Source organism: Ptiloglossa arizonensis, chromosome 10, assembly GCF_051014685.1.
Source record: "Ptiloglossa arizonensis isolate GNS036 chromosome 10, iyPtiAriz1_principal, whole genome shotgun sequence".
Lineage (NCBI taxonomy): Eukaryota > Metazoa > Arthropoda > Insecta > Hymenoptera > Colletidae > Ptiloglossa > Ptiloglossa arizonensis.
In genome coordinates, this window is record NC_135057.1 from 5,590,696 (window position 1) to 5,608,751 (window position 18,056).

The following is an 18,056-nucleotide window of genomic DNA, read 5'->3' on the forward strand; positions in this document are numbered from 1 at the left end:
ATCACCTTCTTCTCGTTTAATACACGCGTTCAATTAATCGCAAAAGAAATTTCATTGCCACGGTTCCTCGCGTTAACGATATTAATTGAAAGATGGAGATGCAAAGAGATCGGAGACCGGCGAACATCTGCGTGATCAACGAAATGTGATTTCGCTTCTCCACTCGGGTTTATTAGTCACGCTGCCAACCCCGACGAGGCGCGAGATCTCCCTAGAATCGTATTTGTCGACTACCTCGTACCCGATCGAAAACTCGTTCCGGTCTCGTTAATGCCGCGGGGTCAGATAGGATCCGTTCGAATTACCATGCGAATCGACAACAGGTCGATATCGGCTTGGGGTCCCTTTCCTAACCCACTGCAAAATAATTTAACTGTGCCCTAGTCCGTGGAATTATTTAATACCATCCCTCGCGAGAAACTGCACAGGTAGTTGGAATCGTTCGTATCGAGGAACCATGTTACGTAGAATTATCTTACTTAAAAACAAATGAACACATTTCTCTACGACAGTAAAATACTAGTAATTCATACAATAATGTAATTAATACAATTTTATATTCGTACGAAATAAATGTTTGCAGTTACTCGAAAACTACCACCGTTCGATTTGAAATAAATTTTCATGTTCCAATGTTTCTACCGTAAATATATTTTTCTTCGTATTTACAGGGTCGGTTATTAAACGAAAAATGTTTAATTTCGCTCGGTTAATCTTTGCGTGAAACTCGATTTGAATTCATTAGCTCGTGAAAATTGATTTCGAGCGAATGAGAGATAGTATGATATTGAACAATGGTACCGTTGAAGAGTAAATTTAAAACACCGAGACAATCTCGTCGTGGAAACGTTGGTGTGTTTTAAAAGGAAAATGTGTATTTATTATGGTACACTGGTACTGCTCGAGCGATAGAAATTTCATACACGTTTTCCTCCTGACTTCAAAGTGGCAATTGGGAGCCGTACGATGGCTGCACAGTATCAAATCAGGAGATGCATATCCGTAATCGTAATCAATGATCAAGCCTACCGAGCACGTCCGAATCTTCGGGCGTCACGCATAATCCAGCTACCAGCTACACCGTAAAGAATTCAATCGTATCGTTTCGTCGTTATAGTCACGAGGGATGAACCGAAAGCGATCTTATTAATGCAACTCACGTAACGTCCTAAGCGTGCCGGATTTTCGATCTCGTTAACACCCTAATCCCGGCGAATGCGTACAGAGAAGCACAAATTGCGACATGTGAAATCGATTCTCAAAATTACGACGCATTCTAATCACGTAGGGAAATCGTGTCAAGTGAAATTGCCAATTTACACGCAACTTCTCGAACGAGATCCACGATCTAATTAAATTTAAAGAAATGAAGATTCAACGAACTCGACGACTAATATTAATATAATATTGCCCTAACGTTTTCTTCGTCAACGACCAAGAAGTCGATGCGATGTTAATCTGTGTTAAAAAAGAAAAGTATTGTCACAGAATATCTAGTCGCTTCAATATTAGAAGTACATTTTATTTTCTCCAAGATTTTGAACAAAATTAGTCCCAGTTTCTTTCGCAATATTCCTATCAAAATTACAAATTTTGATTCCATTTGAAAGAAACTCTTGTTTCGAGATAAATATAGACTACTATTTCAAATAAAAATTCTCCTACCTAACGAAATCCAGTACTTCACAATCGTTAAGAATAAAATTCTTTATTCTTTTTTGCATCAGGTTCACCGAGCAAGGATTTCCAAATGTGAATTACCAACCCGGTTCGTCACTGTAACGACACCGTCAATGTTTGTCGTTGCGAATGTGATTTTGAAATTCGATTTCCTCGAAAACCGAGCTCCTGCGCGGAAAAGATTTATCTTCGATATATTTCCATGGAAGGAGCCACCCTCTTTCGGATTCTATCGTCGGTCCGGCCGCACCCTGTACGTATAATACCAATCAACATCGTTGACCATAAAGTTTCCAAATTGTCGCCACGGTGCACGTACACGACAACATTACGCCATTAGTATAATCAAATCTCGGGCGGAAGCTCGCGAAATGCCACGACTGCCAGGGGTTAAACGAGAAGAGAAAAATTATACGGCCGTATGGTGACGCGGGCGACGGTTTTCGCGCGCAAACGCGAGCTCTACGTTTCACCCGCGTATGGGTGTATACAACTCGCGCGAAAGCAGGGGCGTCAAATTTCATTAGCATATCAATGCTGGCGGATGGCGAGGCGCCACCTGCGCCCCCGTATTATGGGATCATCGAGGAACTATGGTGGGGTTGCGTGGAACGACGTACCAGCAAAGGGGACACGGTCTCGGAAAGCTTGGAAAAAAAATAGAAAAAAAGGGATTTCGTAACTACCGGCGACCGCTTCGGCCACCCTCTTTCCTCTCACCCTCCGACCGCTCGCGACTAATTGTTACCGCATTAGGGAGATACGTTGATTCCGCAGTCGTCTGGGATCGCGTCTCGTATCGACCTGATTCCTCTTTTCGAGCATCTGTTCCGATAGTTTTTGACGCCTAAAGTTGTTTCTTGTAGAGTGGGAGTCGATTAGGGTAAATTAAACGGGAAGTCGTCCTTTGATGGAACGGAAATATTATAACGAAAGGAGAGTAACGTTTGCACGGATACAACGAGGATTTGAGGTTATATTGTGAAACGAAATGTTACAGTGCAGTATGACCTGAAACTGTGGTCGAAGAATTTAGGGGTACGTAGTATTTATAAGAGACAAGGAATGAATCAATATGCATATGTCTGGAAATGGTCGTTTCAGACGATAGATTTTCTACAGATGTTCAACGAGTTTATCGTCCATGCCAAAACAGAATTAAGATTTTTGTACTATAGGAAAAGTGTTGGAAGAAGTAAGTGAATATTGAGGGGCAACCTGTTCGACGTAACGCATTGTAATTTGTGTACAATTGATTTTCATAAATCGAGTAAATTACCTGTATTGCGATAAAGATAGATGTGACAATCTACGTGTACGGATTCAATTTCTTCGATCTCTGTTTTCGATCATTTTGTACATCTGTTTTTTTAGTCTGTAGGCGTGGTACCTAAGTGGGTGCATTAAGTGCAATGCGAAAGGAATCTAATTATGCGAGAAATTTGTACGGTACTAGTTGGTAAATCTTAAAATTTCATATTTATTACGAACATTCTTGGATCTTCATGGATAATTTCTAAAGTGACGCGCTAAAAGAAATTACAAATAATTCTCAAGGTGTCTAAAATAGCCTTTAAATTTTCATGACGTTTTTATCAATACACTGATCCAAATAATTAACAATACCAAAAGTCTTAATCCATTATTAGACACGAGAGAATTAACTAATAATCAGGTACGAAAAAATTACTCTATAATTGCAACCGATTTCCGTTGATTATTTATTTTATATGTACGAATAACTTTCGAAATAGTATTTATACAATTTGATTTTCTAATTATTTCGAGCAGAATGCGTGCTACCGGTGACTTCATAATTAAGTTGTTAATTTCTTAAAGTTACGAAACTTGTCGATTGCCGGATCGTCGATCGCGCAATAATAAAACGATACGATACCTTGCAATAAAATATCTCCATATCCGTTGGATATTATTCTCCACGAAATATGTATTCGAAAAAAGGTGTTTGAGTTTTTATTGGAAACACCCGAATGAAAACGGGTCACGAGTCGTCAATCTTACAACTTGACTTTCTTTAAACATTATTTCCCACTTTCTACCACTTGGAAAAATACACATTTACTAGAGAGAAGTTTGAGAAATATTATAATATTTGTTCTTCCAACAGTGTAGTATTTTTAGGTAGCGTAACTTTATTTTTACATACGCGATGGACAATCTATAAAATCTGTATTATTACACGACCAACACGATACGCACTAATATTGTGTTTTACAGGTGGAAGCATGCACCTTATTAGACATTGTTCGTTCACGATTTTCTGCTTAAAGAAATAAAACAGGTTATCGAAGAAAATTTTGAAACAATTTCTATGAAAAAGTCAAAGATAAAACGTACCAATAACGAACGCGTTAGAACTAACGAATTAATAACACAATTGAATACATAAAGGATACTGACCGTACCAATCGATTCTAATATCGATAAATCGTATTCGAGTGCTTTGATCGATTTAATTCGCGACACTTAACTCGAGTGCATTTTTCACGAAGTGCAAATTCAACGTTCTTCGTTTAACGTCCCCAAAAATCATGCGTTGCGCTACATTCTTCGGGTCACTTTAAATCTGATTACTCAAATGGCATAATTTCGTTGGCCGCGTTGCACCCTCTTTTTCCACTTACCACCCTAGAACCACGGTTCGCATAAAAGTGCGTCGGGGGTGGATTTATGTGCAATCTGTCTCTTGAACACGCGTTAACGTCGGACGTTTACGAACGAGAAGGTGATCCAGTGCTCGTTGAACGATGATTCGAAACGGCAAACATCGATGACATTGTTGTCGTTGGAAATTTTTTAAAGGCAGTATTTACGAGCCACGGAGCAAATTTTGCGGTATTTTCTTTGGAAGTACGGAAGTAAATTTCTGCCCGTATTTTTGGCATCTGAAATAATATTTTTGCATTCTTTGAAACTTTCCTATCGTATACCTGACCTTCAGCCGGAGTGCATTAAATTTTATGAACCAATGAAGCACTCGCGATCCTATGATGCAACGAAGAGTACAGTCCTATCAAATCGGTTTAGGTTAACAATGTTATATAGCATCGAACGGAACAGAGTAGAAAATTAGACGAAATGTTTTACAAGAATTAGAAATTGAGATTTGATTAAGTTCGTTTCTGTGGGGTTAATAATAAAAAAAATTTTTACACCGTAACGTTTTCATTTCGTGTAAATTAAACTCGACGCGCAATTTGTTCTTTAATCGCGCGAACGTTTTTCAGGTATTCTTATTCTTTCCAATATTCCTGTGTTTTCACTTGTCACAGAAAACGAAGAACAATATTGTATTTGGGTAAACATTCGACGGAGTTAATAAAACAAAATACTTTCGATTCTTCTTTTCGTTTCGCTCAGCAGGTTCTGTTTCCGTTTTCGGTACATATAACGAATACTTTTTATTATAAGAATTTAATATTATTCGATTCCTTAGAATAATCTCGCAACAGTTCAATTTGCAAAGATTAGCGATTATTCATCGATACTAACTTACCGTGTCGAATACTCAACGGACTGGTAGGACTTCTCGGGTGTTCCGATGGTGTTTCGTTCTGCGGTTGTTGGTGTTGATGTTGGTGTTCCTCCGAGGTTGTAATCGAAGTTGCTCCGTTCATGTTGCGTCAGTAAGCATTCCTCGTAGAACACAAGACAATCTACTGAAACAATATTTCAATCCACAGATAATCATTACCCGATATTTTACCGCCAACGTATCGAGTACCGAGTCCAGAATAACTTTCACGATTCTTAACTTTCGTGCGTCGTTCATCCGAGTCGAAACAAATTTTCATTTCTTAGTTATCAGTTGCTTCGTTAGAACAATACACAAATTCACCGCGCATGCAATCTCGTCAACGATCGATATTAAATTACATATATTGTTTCAAATACCATTGCGGATCAATTTTCACTGAACAAATCCCGCGCTCCGAATAACATACCCTCCATGAAACACCCATAAATATGAAATATTCCAATCCACAACTATTACAACCCGACATTTTATCATCGTCCAATACGAAACCCGAACTAAAAAAAAAAAAAAAAAAAAAACAAACTTCAATCTCGTCGCTTCTAAGCTTCGTTAGCGATACACCAATTCACCAACCCGTGCAATCCAAATATTGCTTTGAGATAGGAACGATTCGTCGAAAATTAAATTCTCACTGAACGAATCCCGCGTTTCGAGGGCAGAAAGATGTTCCGTCGTTTCGAAAATCCTCTCACCTGGTGGGTAAGGCCCCGAAGACGTTCACTGCTGCGACACACTCGCGCACCGGGGCTACAGTCCGAAAGATCACTGTCCTCGCGCGAATTTCGACGAACGTGGAGGCATCCTCGTGGCTCGGTCCCCTTAAAAAAGTCCACTGGTCTCACTGGGCCACCCGTGCGTCGCGCGTGTCTCGTACACCTCGTCGCCGTGATCACCGCGTAAGTTGTTCGGTGACGGTGGATGGTGCGGCGATGAGCGCGCGTCAGTAAGGCCGAAAACGACGTATGACGCCACGAAGTCGTCGTCTCGACGAGAGATCGACGTTGGCCCCGACGCGATCGTCCCGTGCCGCGGAGGTCGACGTCGTTCGCGACCGCAGAGGTGTCCCGACGCTGAGCGTCCCGCGAGCAAAACGGGGCGAACCGATTGGTCCGCTGGCACTTTTGAAGGCGGGATCAGGAGGCAACGCCGGAAAAACAACAAAAACGAGGAGCGGGAGGATTTAACCTATAGCCGGCACGTTTGACGCGGCGCTTCGCCGACGACGCTCGTCGCGGCGCCTGCGCGCACCCCTCCGCGTCGGTTGACGCCTGGTCGACGACGCTTTCGAACCCCCACCCTCTCGAGCCACCGTCACGAGACGACGCCTACCTTCACCCACTGAACGTCGTTGCAATTGTTGATCGTTGGTTACGTGGTAGTGAAACCCCGCTCTCTTTATCCAACCGTATCTCCTCTCGTCTCGCTCTCGAGGCTCTGTGCAGGTGCTTCGCGCGTTCCCCGTTTCTTTCGTACGTTTCAAACCCCACCCGTAGCCCCTTCGGCCGCTCTCTGCGCGGGGATCGCAGCTAGAAACGATGCCCGATGCCACCGGAGTCAGATGCACCGGCCGTACGACCGGGACGCGACTCTCCGACGCGCCGAGGAAATGCTCTTTGAAGGCTCGAGGCGAGAAACGTGTCCATCGCGGGTCGTCGAACCGAGGGAAAAGAATCTCGTTCGACGAACACGAAGGATTGGAACCTGATCTGTTTTACCGTGTACCACGAAACCGGGATAGTACCCTTCTCCCTGTACGAGCATCTTGACGATTCTACGATCGATTTTGGGAGTGCACTTCGCGTTTGGTTTACGCTCGAATCGTACGAGTTGATTTTACTTACGGACGGTGTATCGAGTAATAGAGATTACCGTCGAGCAACGCGAGGGAGTCTTTCGAACAGCAGAGGTTGTCGATAGAGATCCAGATAGCGGGAAACCGAAATTTCGTACGCGATTCGATTCCAACGGGGACGGGGAACGTCTTGTATCCTCGTTAGAGTCGGTAGAGTCAGGATTTGAAAAGACTAGTTAACGGAGCAATTAATCGTTCGATCGAACTTCCGATTCCTGAAGTGTTCCCCCGGACAAATCGAGCGAAATCCACTGGCTGCCAGGTTTAGCGGTGAAGTCGCAGCGTGGCCTCGGTAATAGGTTGCCACGGGGATAGGGGGATGGTTGGGGAGTATGGTGGTGGTAAATTCAGCCGGAGGGGTTGCCGTGTGCCGCCATGCTGGATTTCTACCGCCGAACGACCCTGTGGTTTTCCGGTAATCGTTGCCAGGGATGCAGCCAGGCATCGCTATCCCCCCACCTACGACCCTACAGAAGCTCGTGACCACGCCCATCAGCTCCAAGGCGGACCAATGACGCCTGGACGTCGCGATGCTGCCGTCCACCAATAGGATTACCCTCTGATACGGTCTTTCGCTTGTCAATGACTGCTGCACGACCACCCTCGCTAGCTCTCGCTGGGGTGCTTTTCAATTTCGGGCCCGCACCCTCATAAACGCAGCCAACCACCCGTCCACCCACCCAGACACACGGAAACCTACGCCGGAAGACTTCGGATAGGTAGCCACCTACACAGGGAAACGCGCGAAGCGTGCGATGGACGGTGCCAGCTACCAGGGCCGGATGCAGAAAGGGTGATTAATAAAGATACTCGGTGGGGTTGTCTTTTGGATGGTGCACCATCCACGCTCGTTGGATACTCGATGCATTAGGAAACCTACCGTTCCAAATGTTGCACATTTTGATGACCTTTCCCGTAGTTATTTGTACTATTGTGTACAATAGTAGACAAATCATTGTGTATGTTATATCTTAATAATTTTAACGTAACGAATGGTAAAAGAAGAGAGAGACTCTATGAGATTTTCAAATGGAATATCGTTTAAATCTCGACCAATACTTACGCTACTATGTAGTAGTAAAAAGGCGCGAGGAATTGGTAACGTATTAAATGTTACGGTGTATGTAAAAATAATCGAAAATTTTTAGACATGAGCTACCGTTCAAAAGTGTGATAGGAGAAAAGTTTATTTTTATTTATAGGACAGTGGTCGCGCTATTCGATTTATATTTTTGTTGAAAATGTTTGTAAAGTAATGAAACCATTGGCTCTTTAAGAATGAGATTCTTTTATAGTATAGTTTACGATACGTTACGCGTAACGAGCGATAGATTAATTTTAAGCACGAGATTACGAGAGTGATCTCGAAATTGTTATTTATTTCTTAAAAATAGAATCCTTTTGCGTTATCTTACGATAGAAGATTGCACAGTTTTGAACGTAGAGGCACTTACTGAGATTTATATTTTTGTTATCGATATTCGCCACCGAATTAAATTATCATTCATTCGATAGAAATGGAATGGTTTTTATACTGTATTACGATACGTGCGTATAACAAGTGGTTGAATATTTTCGGGCGGCTATGCAAAGGTGCACGTACCTAGATACTTACTACGACCCTGTTAAAGTGATACGCGATTTTCTGTTTCAGTAAATCAAGTGACTAGTCTTCATTCGTCGAATGGTATACTCGCACAAGGAAGATTACCCCTGGTTACACGAAATACTTTTATCTTTCTTCTTTAAGAGGGTTGATACGTGGTCCTATATTACTTAGATACGTTTAACAAGGTGTTGCTGATCGGATTTCGTTAACCTTTTCTGAGAATCACTCTGAGTTTTTTCGTAATTTATTCTTTCGATCTAATACCATTATTTCAACCAGCTTGGCGAAAAGTTTTTGCAGATACCAAGCTCTTAACTACTTATTGGATTTATACACAGCGTTATTCGTACTTGAATATCGTAACTTGAAAAATAATACGACAATGTCGAAACATTTGAGCCGTACATGTATGCAAGACATTATGGTCAACGTTTTAATCATTTTTATGAGCTTTCTGTCCCGTAATTATTTGTACTATTGTCCTAAATCATTATCCATGTTCCTCTTAATAACAGTAACACAATGGTAAAAGAAGAAAGACTCTATGAGATTTTCAAATCGAATATCGTTAAAATCTCGACCAATATTTACACTACTATCAGAGTTATAGAATGAACCTAAACTCATAAATAATTCGAGTTATTTAAATTATTTTTCGCACGGTGTGTTTTGCGATTGTTCATTTTTCAAATTCAGTCTCCTAATATTGTATGAATTTTTTATATAAATTAAAATTCGTATCGTTATTAATAAAACTTTTGCATATTTTTAACACATACTTTTCAAATTCGAATACGATAGTTCATTAAGTGCCTTTAATACGAATCTCTATTTTTTAGAATAGTTTCATACAAGAGTTTCAATTTCAATGATTAATTTCAACACACGTCTCACAAATTGTCAGTCCCATTATTAATTACCAATAACAAAGGAAAAACTCTAAAAGATTCCAGAATATTTCTTAAACAAAAACAATTTTTATTCCCGAAACGAAGGTAATATTTTTTCTCATTCGTCCACTATCCTTACTATAATTACTCGAATGCTCGGGTCAATTTCAATAATCCTACCCTATTTTGGTTTATTCGATCTAATCGATTTATTTAATATTAGTTGCACCAGAATTTTCAAAATCGCTCGAAAACAAACAAGAAATGATAAAGAGTCTACTAAACAATCGAATATTTCGTTTGCAACTCTGCTGATAGGTCATCTTCTTTTCAAGTAAGTTTAACCCAGGGTCTCGACGAGTCATTGTCCACCTATGGCACGACCACTTCTGAACAAGTTTTATCAGTCATTCACCGAGACATGGAGAAGGATTCACGTGCAGATGAATGCCGTAGAAAGTGCATGCATGTTTATGAATATATATTCGCCAAGCGAATCGTGTATACTTACACACCGGCCAGGCATAGGGGATTGGGTTAGGTTTATACAGTGGCCTGGGTTACGAGCGTGATCTTACATGTGTAGGTGCGTTCATAAATAGAAGCAACCATCCATCTACTGATTAAAACAAGCGGAAACGCATACGGGGGATGAATAAATACAGACGTACCAGCCGGTGTATAAATGGAGGCACACGGACGCGGGCGCGTAATGAACACGCGCCCATCAAAAACACTTTTCGCGCGTGGACGGGAAAAATGTGTAGACGACAGTCAGTTTACCAATTATTTCGACCAGTTAGTTTAGTAATTATACTTTTTCACGGACAGAATTACGTAGAAACGAGATTTGCGTCCGACTGAATCCATTTTTACCGTGAAATGTAGTTAAGACGATGACAGAATTAATTTGATCATCCATTTACTTAGACATTTATCTGTTGCGCTTCCGGAGAGGAATTAACCATTTACAGAAGAAAAATTCGTAAAGAGTACTTAAAATTCTAAATTTTTTGTCGAAGTGAGTGTGAAAATTATGTTACAGGTATGATAAAAAATTTCTGCACGCGTGTTAACTAGTACGTGAAAATGTAGTACGTACGATACACACTTGAATTACAATTTTACGCTTATTTCGATATCAATGTATTAATATTTATTTCTTGACGACTTAATTACAATATTCCGTACAGTAACGTTACTTAAAATGTGCAAGAGAAAATATTGCACACAGAGCACGAATCATCGTGCATAATTAGTATATTACTTATTTCTTAGTAAATTACCTCATAATCTTATTACACGTAAATCCTGTACATAAACCAATTGGTGTTTAACGTCTGCGAAATTAGGATAAATAAATGCTAACATACATTTAAGTGGAGTAAAGATACACTTCCATCTTCCTCTTAATGGAGCACGTAGTTCGTTTACAGAAATTGATTTTCGGAACAGAATTTCGACCATGAAATCTATATTTGTCTTGTGTCGTTCATAGGGTTATTCGATGGAGGTTCTCGTTTGCGGGAAATTCGATAAGAGATAACTTTGCACAAAAGAATTCCTCGATTCGTTTCTTGATGGTTTCAAAATCAATCACCAGTCGTTCCATAGTCCTGATATTTCTCACTATCATTCCATCATCGAGGACGAAATTCCATACGTTTACGGGTTTGGGAAATTCGATAAGAGATCATCGATAACTTTACACAAGAGAATTCCTTGATGGTGTCAAAATCAATCATCAGTCGTTACATAGTCCTCATACCTCTCACTATTATTCGGTCATCGAGGACGAATCTTTGTACGGTTTCATTTTTGGAAAATTCGATAAGAGATCGTCAATTACTTTGCACAAAAGAATTCCTCGATTCGTTTCTTGATGGTTTTAAAATCAATCACCAGTCGTTCCATATTTCTTACTATTATTCCATCATCGAGGACGAAATTCCATACGTTTTCGTTTCTGGAAAATTCGATAAGAGATCGTCAAGAACTTTGCACAAAAGAATTCCTCGATTCGTTTCTTGATGGTTTTAAAATCAATCACCAGTCGTTCCATATTTCTTACTGTTATTCCATCATCGAGGACGAAATTCCATACGTTTTCGTTTCTGGAAAATTCGATAAGAGATCGTCAAGAACTTTGCACAAAAGAATTCCTCGATTCGTTTCTTGATGATTTTAAAATCAATCACCAGTCGTTCCATATTTCTTACTATTGTTCAGTCATCGAGGGCGAAGTTTCGTACGTTCCCGTTTTCGGGAAATTCGATAAGAGATTGTCGATAACTTTGCACGTGTTCTCGTATACGGTTATCGCTTCGCGATCTCCGTCTATGACCACAATGAGACGCTTGTAGTACTTGATCAACTGTCGATTACTTCGATGAAATTCTTTAATTTGTTTCTTGATGGTTTCGAAACTGATCACCGGTCGTTCCATGGTCATGATGCATCTCGCCATTATTCGATCGCTGAGGACCGAGTTTCGTACCTTCAGAAATAAAACGAGATCGGGGGGTCGCACGTTCTTGTCGAACATTTGGCACTGATTCTTCTCCCTTGGGAAACCGGAGACGATGACTCCGTTCTTTTGGTCCAAATGGTTCAATATTTTCATCGTGATCAGTTCAAGCAGTATACACGTCGGTACCAAATGACCCTCGGACATCATATGCGCCAACATAAACGCTCTTTCCGTGCGCTTCGCCACTTCCTGTCGAATAATCTCGCTGCTTATTATCTCGAGGAAACCGTACTTCTCTGCCACTTTGTTGCTCAGCGTTCCTAAAACAAATAACAACGAGTTACAGAATGCAAGACGAAAAAGAAATGCAATTCCTCGCGCGAAGAAAGATCCTTGCTTTAACCCTAATGCGTTCCTCGGGTCTTTTTCGACCCCAAGCGTTTGTACAATATAAGGTGAGTCACAGGGTTGAATGTTATTGAAATAAACTACTATTCGAATAATTATTCGATTAAAATTTGTTATTGTATTTATTACTTGCTCTCTCACTTTACTTGAAATAATGTTATTTGGTCAGAAATATATTTGACAAGTAAGGTACTATATATCACATAATAATGTAAAATAAGAAATAATAGCTTTTTTTTCTAATAAGAATATTACTTATCGCAAATTATATAGAATTCTAAAATTTTTTGATTAGTTAGACGAGAAATGGAATTTACAGATGACAATGACTTTAATTGTGTGTCTGACAATGAAGAAGAATATACAGCACTTAAGAAAAATATTATACACTCTAAGACGCAATTAGAATTTTTGCGGTATCTTAATGATAAATAAATAAATTTAGATATGCTAAAAAATGATTTGTAGATAGAAGAAATATTTTTGCGTTATGGTACTCTTTTTCTATTATCAGGTCCACTTGAACAATTTTTTTTCTTTTGCTACGATTATTAATGATACTGAAAGTCAATTATCAGATGAAATGTGTGAATGTCGTGTTGTATTAAAAGTCGATAATTCACGATGATAAATACATTTATTATACAAAAACAAATAATGATATTATTTTAAAAATAAATGATTTGGAAATAATTTATTGGTTAAATAAGGTTTCTGAATTTATCTTTATGCATTTCTTTTTCAAATATACTTATTTGTTATTTTATTTCAAGCAACTATTTGTCTTTTTTATTTTATCTCTACATCAAATAAAAAGTGCCCATTCTTGACGAATTATTTAACCGTATCGACTGAATTTACTTATAAACTGTTTCGTTAAAAAAAAATGATTCAAACGAAAGTTGTTTGGTATCAAAAGAATCGTGGAATACAATAGTTTCTTATCATAACGAAATGTGTAACATTTGATCACACGATTCGAAAGAATATCAAATGCTGAGTAAAAGAAACATTAAGTTATAGAGGGTAGAAAATAAATAATTACCGAGATATGCTTTAATTGATAATTGTTATAATATCGATATTAATTGATATGTTATAATGCAATAAAAATATACTTTTATATACAACATATACTTTACAAATACAGCATGGTTTAGAATATAAACTGTATTCAGGCAATACAGTTAAATCACTCATCCTTTATATTGTTTTTCTATAACTAAAACTAATTATAGTAGATATGACGGGATACTCCTATATTTCTTTAGTGCTCTTATTGTATTATAATATTAGAAACACAAGTTCTATACATTTGGAACAGATATGACTGAAAGACCTTGACTATTTAATGGAAAGACGAATTAAGGTTAAAGGACTCTCTCGTGCAGAGTCTCCATTTTGTACATAAACGTAAAGCGATCTATTCGATTCGTTCTTAGTTTCTGACTACAAATGAAAAAATAATAAAAAGAATCATCAAACCAGGACGTGCGACCACACATTTCTCATTTTATTCAATAAAGATCCGTTTCGAGATAAATTATACAGAATACTACATAAATTTTATTTACTAATAAACTATCGATGTACGAAAATATGAACAAAGCTGTTTAAGTCTTCGTTAAATTTTTATTCACAACCGTATCCTACACAAAGTCTTTCTTTGCTGAGAATATTAACGACGAACATAGGAGAAATATTTAAGGCAGTTGTCGTGAGATAAATTCTAGAAAATATCGCATAGACGCAAAAAAAGTGATACAAGTAACATTAACAGAATTCTTAGGTTATGTAACGCGCGATCGAACAGATTTATCGAGCGAGGCAAAATAATTGGTAAATGGTGTAACTTTTTCCGGCGCCGGGTCCTCCGATTAAGAAAATGATTGGCTGGACAGATTCCTTGATCGGTGTGGTATCAATAGTCAAACTGTTCCTCGAAATGGAATCATACGGATCGTAAGGTTTTATGCAATTGCCCATTGAGTCGATCGTTTTTTGAATATCCTTTCAGTCTTCGAGCCTCTTTCTTCTTCTGTCGATAATAACGAAATACATTTAACCACGTTTCTCTTACGTAATACGAAAGTTTCTGTCCAAGAATTTAACTTCGCGAAACCACGACACGTTCATCGTGAAGTGTGATTTTAATCGGTGAAAAGGTAAATCACGAATGCAATCGATATTCGTGTGTTGGTAAAATCTCCTTTTGTTACAACGAAGCGTGTAGTTTCTCCGATTACAAGCTTTATGGTATAATACTTTATATACAGTGTATCACAATAAGTGAGGCTTAGAAAGTAAAACGAAATATGTGATATATTTATATGAATTTTTCTCTAATTATTAAGATTGTATTATTTATTAATTGGATGAAAATTGTATAAAAAGGTGCAAATGAACTATTGTAATAATAAGAATGATGGTTAAGATGAAATTTTTTCTGTTTACAATCTTCGTAGCATATTATATTTTATTGATTATATTAACACAATAATCGAGCGAAAATATATATAATTTAACGGTAAACTTTATACAGCGGTAACTTTGTTCTGATTCAACTTGTGGTTTCAATAGTGGAATTTCTGCGTTATCGATTATTGATAGATTTGTAGTAAGTTACAATATTTAATCAAAGTAAATTTGCATACTATAATTTCGTTTTTCATATTACAATAATTCTATTACTACGTAAAACATTATGTTTTTAATATAGCTAACGAATAAACTTTGTTACCTTCATAGTAAATTCGTTTTATCTGAAATACCGACCGCGTAAAGTATCAATGGTTTTGGAGCGACCTCTTCATTTAAGAACGGTAGTTATGGGAAGTATATTCAACTGAACCATTGAAGTAAGTGAGAATAATAAACATGGGAAATTCGTCTCTGTAAATTGTCTGTGGTTTTCTTGAATTTGTCAATCTTGAAAAATATTGCAACAAAGAATTATAAATATAGAATTACGAATATTTTCAAATTTACATTCTAAGAAAAGAAAGATCAAGCAACACTTAGAATTCTAATATCTCTTTCTTTTAAACTTAAAGTAGGAAAAGAAAGAAAGCTATTTGCATTATTTGAAATAAATTATAAATATTGAAATGTATCAGAGTTACATACATATTATTACAGTTTCATTGAACTACAAAACATTCCATACAGTCTTATGGGTTGGAAATGTTTTCTATGTAATATTATTGCATTTACTTTTATAAGTCGTTCTATGTCCAAATTGATTACTGTTTGTAGTCGAGCAGAGATTTTAATTAAATTAAACTATATTGTAGTAAATGTAACATTAGAATCTGCTAATTTCGAATTTGTTTAAGAAACACAAATCGTAGGAGTTTACAATTTTTGCGAAACAGACCAGCAAAGATGAATTTTTATATTTGAAACTACCAATCGTATTCACTTATTTTTTATTTTATTTTATTTTCGAAGAATCCATTCTCTCCGAATATATTTTCTTTTAAACTAAAGATTTATTTTTGCGTCGTGAAAATTATACAAAAATTACTATTTTGCAAATTTATAGTCAAAGTGTATTGGCTAAAGATTCGTAAAAAAAAAATATTTGCCGATACTTTGAAGCTTTCCCTACAAAATAAGCAATTTATATAGTAGGCATTTCATAATTAACATATTAGTGAGCTGTTAAATGTTATGGCATGTCTCGTTTCAGGTAACTGACCCACGAGCTCGGTTGCTACGGTCGGCCGACCGTATCGTTCTCACGATACATTTTTTCAATGAGGTCTACGATCGAAATTGGCAAACTTCCAACTTTTATTAATTTAAGCAAAAGATGCAAACACTTTTTAACGCGAATACATTCTACTTCCCTTTAACGTACTTCTATTTACTTAGAACCTTACTTCGACACAGAAGTAATAAATGAAACGAGTGGCAGAATTTTACCTGAACAAAACTTTTGCCCAAATTAATAATAAACTTGCAGTGCCCTCTACATTATCAGGTATAACATTCGAAAGTACTTCAGTCTTCGAGAAACTTTCGTACGGTGTATGCCTGCTTCGCGTAAAACCGCGAGTGAATTTTTCAAGATGGTGGATTCCAAGTGCAGCAACTCTTGCAATCGAAAGAATCGCTGTAGGAAAATTCTTCGGAAGCTGTCATTGGTAATGAGCAAAGCAGTTCCCATTCTTGCGGACGGTGCATCTGTGATGACTGTCGCGTGAAATTACATCGTGACAAAAATACGAAACAGACCGAAACTGCATTACTTGTACCAGGGCCATTTTGTCAGTCACCGGTGGAGAACATTAGCGATACCTCGATAAAAATCGTCGTCGATTAATCGCAGAGGTGGTGAGTACCGAGAATACATTATTGTTATTTATAGGAGAAACTTTTTTAAAGCTTTATTAATTTTAAAATCTGAGAAAGAAGGAATTGAAGAAATAAATCTGACCTAGAATATACTGAAAAGAAGTTTAGTAGATGTACGTACAAAGTATTTCGAGTTATATCACGAAAGATACTAATCATAAATTAATCGTGCAGTTAAAGGGTAAGTATCTTATAAAATAGAATAATAGCTATTAAAGAATCAGTGTTACTTTAATGTCGAGGAGTTGATTTTAAAATCCATCTTCGTAAATGATTAGTGTGGCAATCTTAGAGAGATTTATGATCTCTTTTTCTTATGGTAAAGCAAAGGGTGATTCATGGATCTTTGAATCCTCTACATTCACTACAATTGTTGAATTTGAGTTCTCTTGATCTCTTCGTTTGGTTCTGCCGAGTAACATTATCAAACAAAATGAGGTAAAGTTGAGAGCAACACGGTGCAAATTGTGGAGTTGGTCCTGATTATTGGAGGGAGAGTTTCAGGTTATAACATTCACAGTTACCTAAGTTAGTGTACCATAAATTGTGTTCACCTCTAACAAGAAAACTGACCTAAAAGTAGAGATCCTTACAATTACTGAAGACTGAAGTTTCTCTATACTCGTCTTTAATGATTCGAATACGACAAGAAGACTATAACCGTCTTTAATGATTCGAATATAAGATACTCTAGTTATTCCAAGTCAAACACATGGGTAGTGGTGAATACTGAGGAACAGATACTTCCATACTTCATGATCATCGATTAATGGGGTTAAACGTACATTACCCTTTCTGGTACAAACATTTTTGTCTACATCCCCAATGATCAACGATCACGAAGTATAGAAATATCTACCCCTCAGTATCCACCACTACCAGTGTGTTTGATCCAGAATAACCAGATCTCTCTTTATATTCCAATTATTGAAGACGAATGCAGAGAATCCTAAACTCTAGTTTCTAGCAATGGTAAAAATGCATACTTCTGAACAACTTTTGTCTATATACCCAATGATCAACGATCACGAAGTATAGAAATATCTACCCCTCAGTATCCACCACTACCAGTGTGTTTGACCCAGAATAACTAGATCTCTCTTTATATTCCAATTACTGAAGACGAATGCAAAGAATCCTAAACTCTAGTTTCCAGCAGTGGTAAGAATGCATACTTCTGAACAATTTTTGTCTATATACTCAATGATCAACGATCCACCACTACCAGT

At 37.7% G+C, this 18,056-nt stretch overlaps 3 protein-coding genes across 4 annotated transcripts in view; 1 reads left to right on the forward strand and 2 right to left on the reverse strand.

The window, feature by feature from the left end:
• LOC143151985 (photoreceptor-specific nuclear receptor) overlaps positions 1–6,288 on the reverse strand; it is a 38,680-nt gene extending 32,392 nt beyond the window's left edge. Inside the window, exons 1-2 of one of the 2 annotated variants that reach the window (XM_076321565.1) lie at positions 5,932–6,288; positions 5,198–5,357 (exon numbers count right to left, since the gene is read on the reverse strand). In XM_076321565.1, the coding sequence (XP_076177680.1) occupies positions 5,198–5,318 (121 nt within the window). In that variant the 5' untranslated portion in view covers positions 5,319–5,357; positions 5,932–6,288. Of the gene's footprint in view, positions 1–5,197; positions 5,361–5,931 lie in introns of both variants that reach the window. The other variant, XM_076321564.1, reaches the window with a different exon arrangement.
• A 5,375-nt stretch (positions 6,289–11,663) lies between these two features.
• On the reverse strand, positions 11,664–15,214 carry LOC143151803 (adenylate kinase isoenzyme 1). Its single transcript, XM_076321239.1, has 5 exons — positions 15,209–15,214; positions 14,923–14,925; positions 14,715–14,810; positions 14,322–14,478; positions 11,664–12,380 (listed from the first exon to the last, which is right to left on the reverse strand). Exons 1-5 carry the CDS (start codon positions 15,212–15,214, stop codon positions 11,809–11,811), a joined length of 834 nt encoding a protein of 277 aa, XP_076177354.1. The 3' UTR covers positions 11,664–11,808.
• A 1,476-nt stretch (positions 15,215–16,690) lies between these two features.
• LOC143152280 (thrombospondin type-1 domain-containing protein 4) overlaps positions 16,691–18,056 on the forward strand; it is a 65,963-nt gene continuing 64,597 nt past the window's right edge. The window contains exon 1 of the mRNA XM_076322222.1: positions 16,691–16,806. The gene's annotated coding sequence lies outside the window, so the exon portion shown is untranslated. The remainder of the gene's footprint in view (positions 16,807–18,056) is intronic.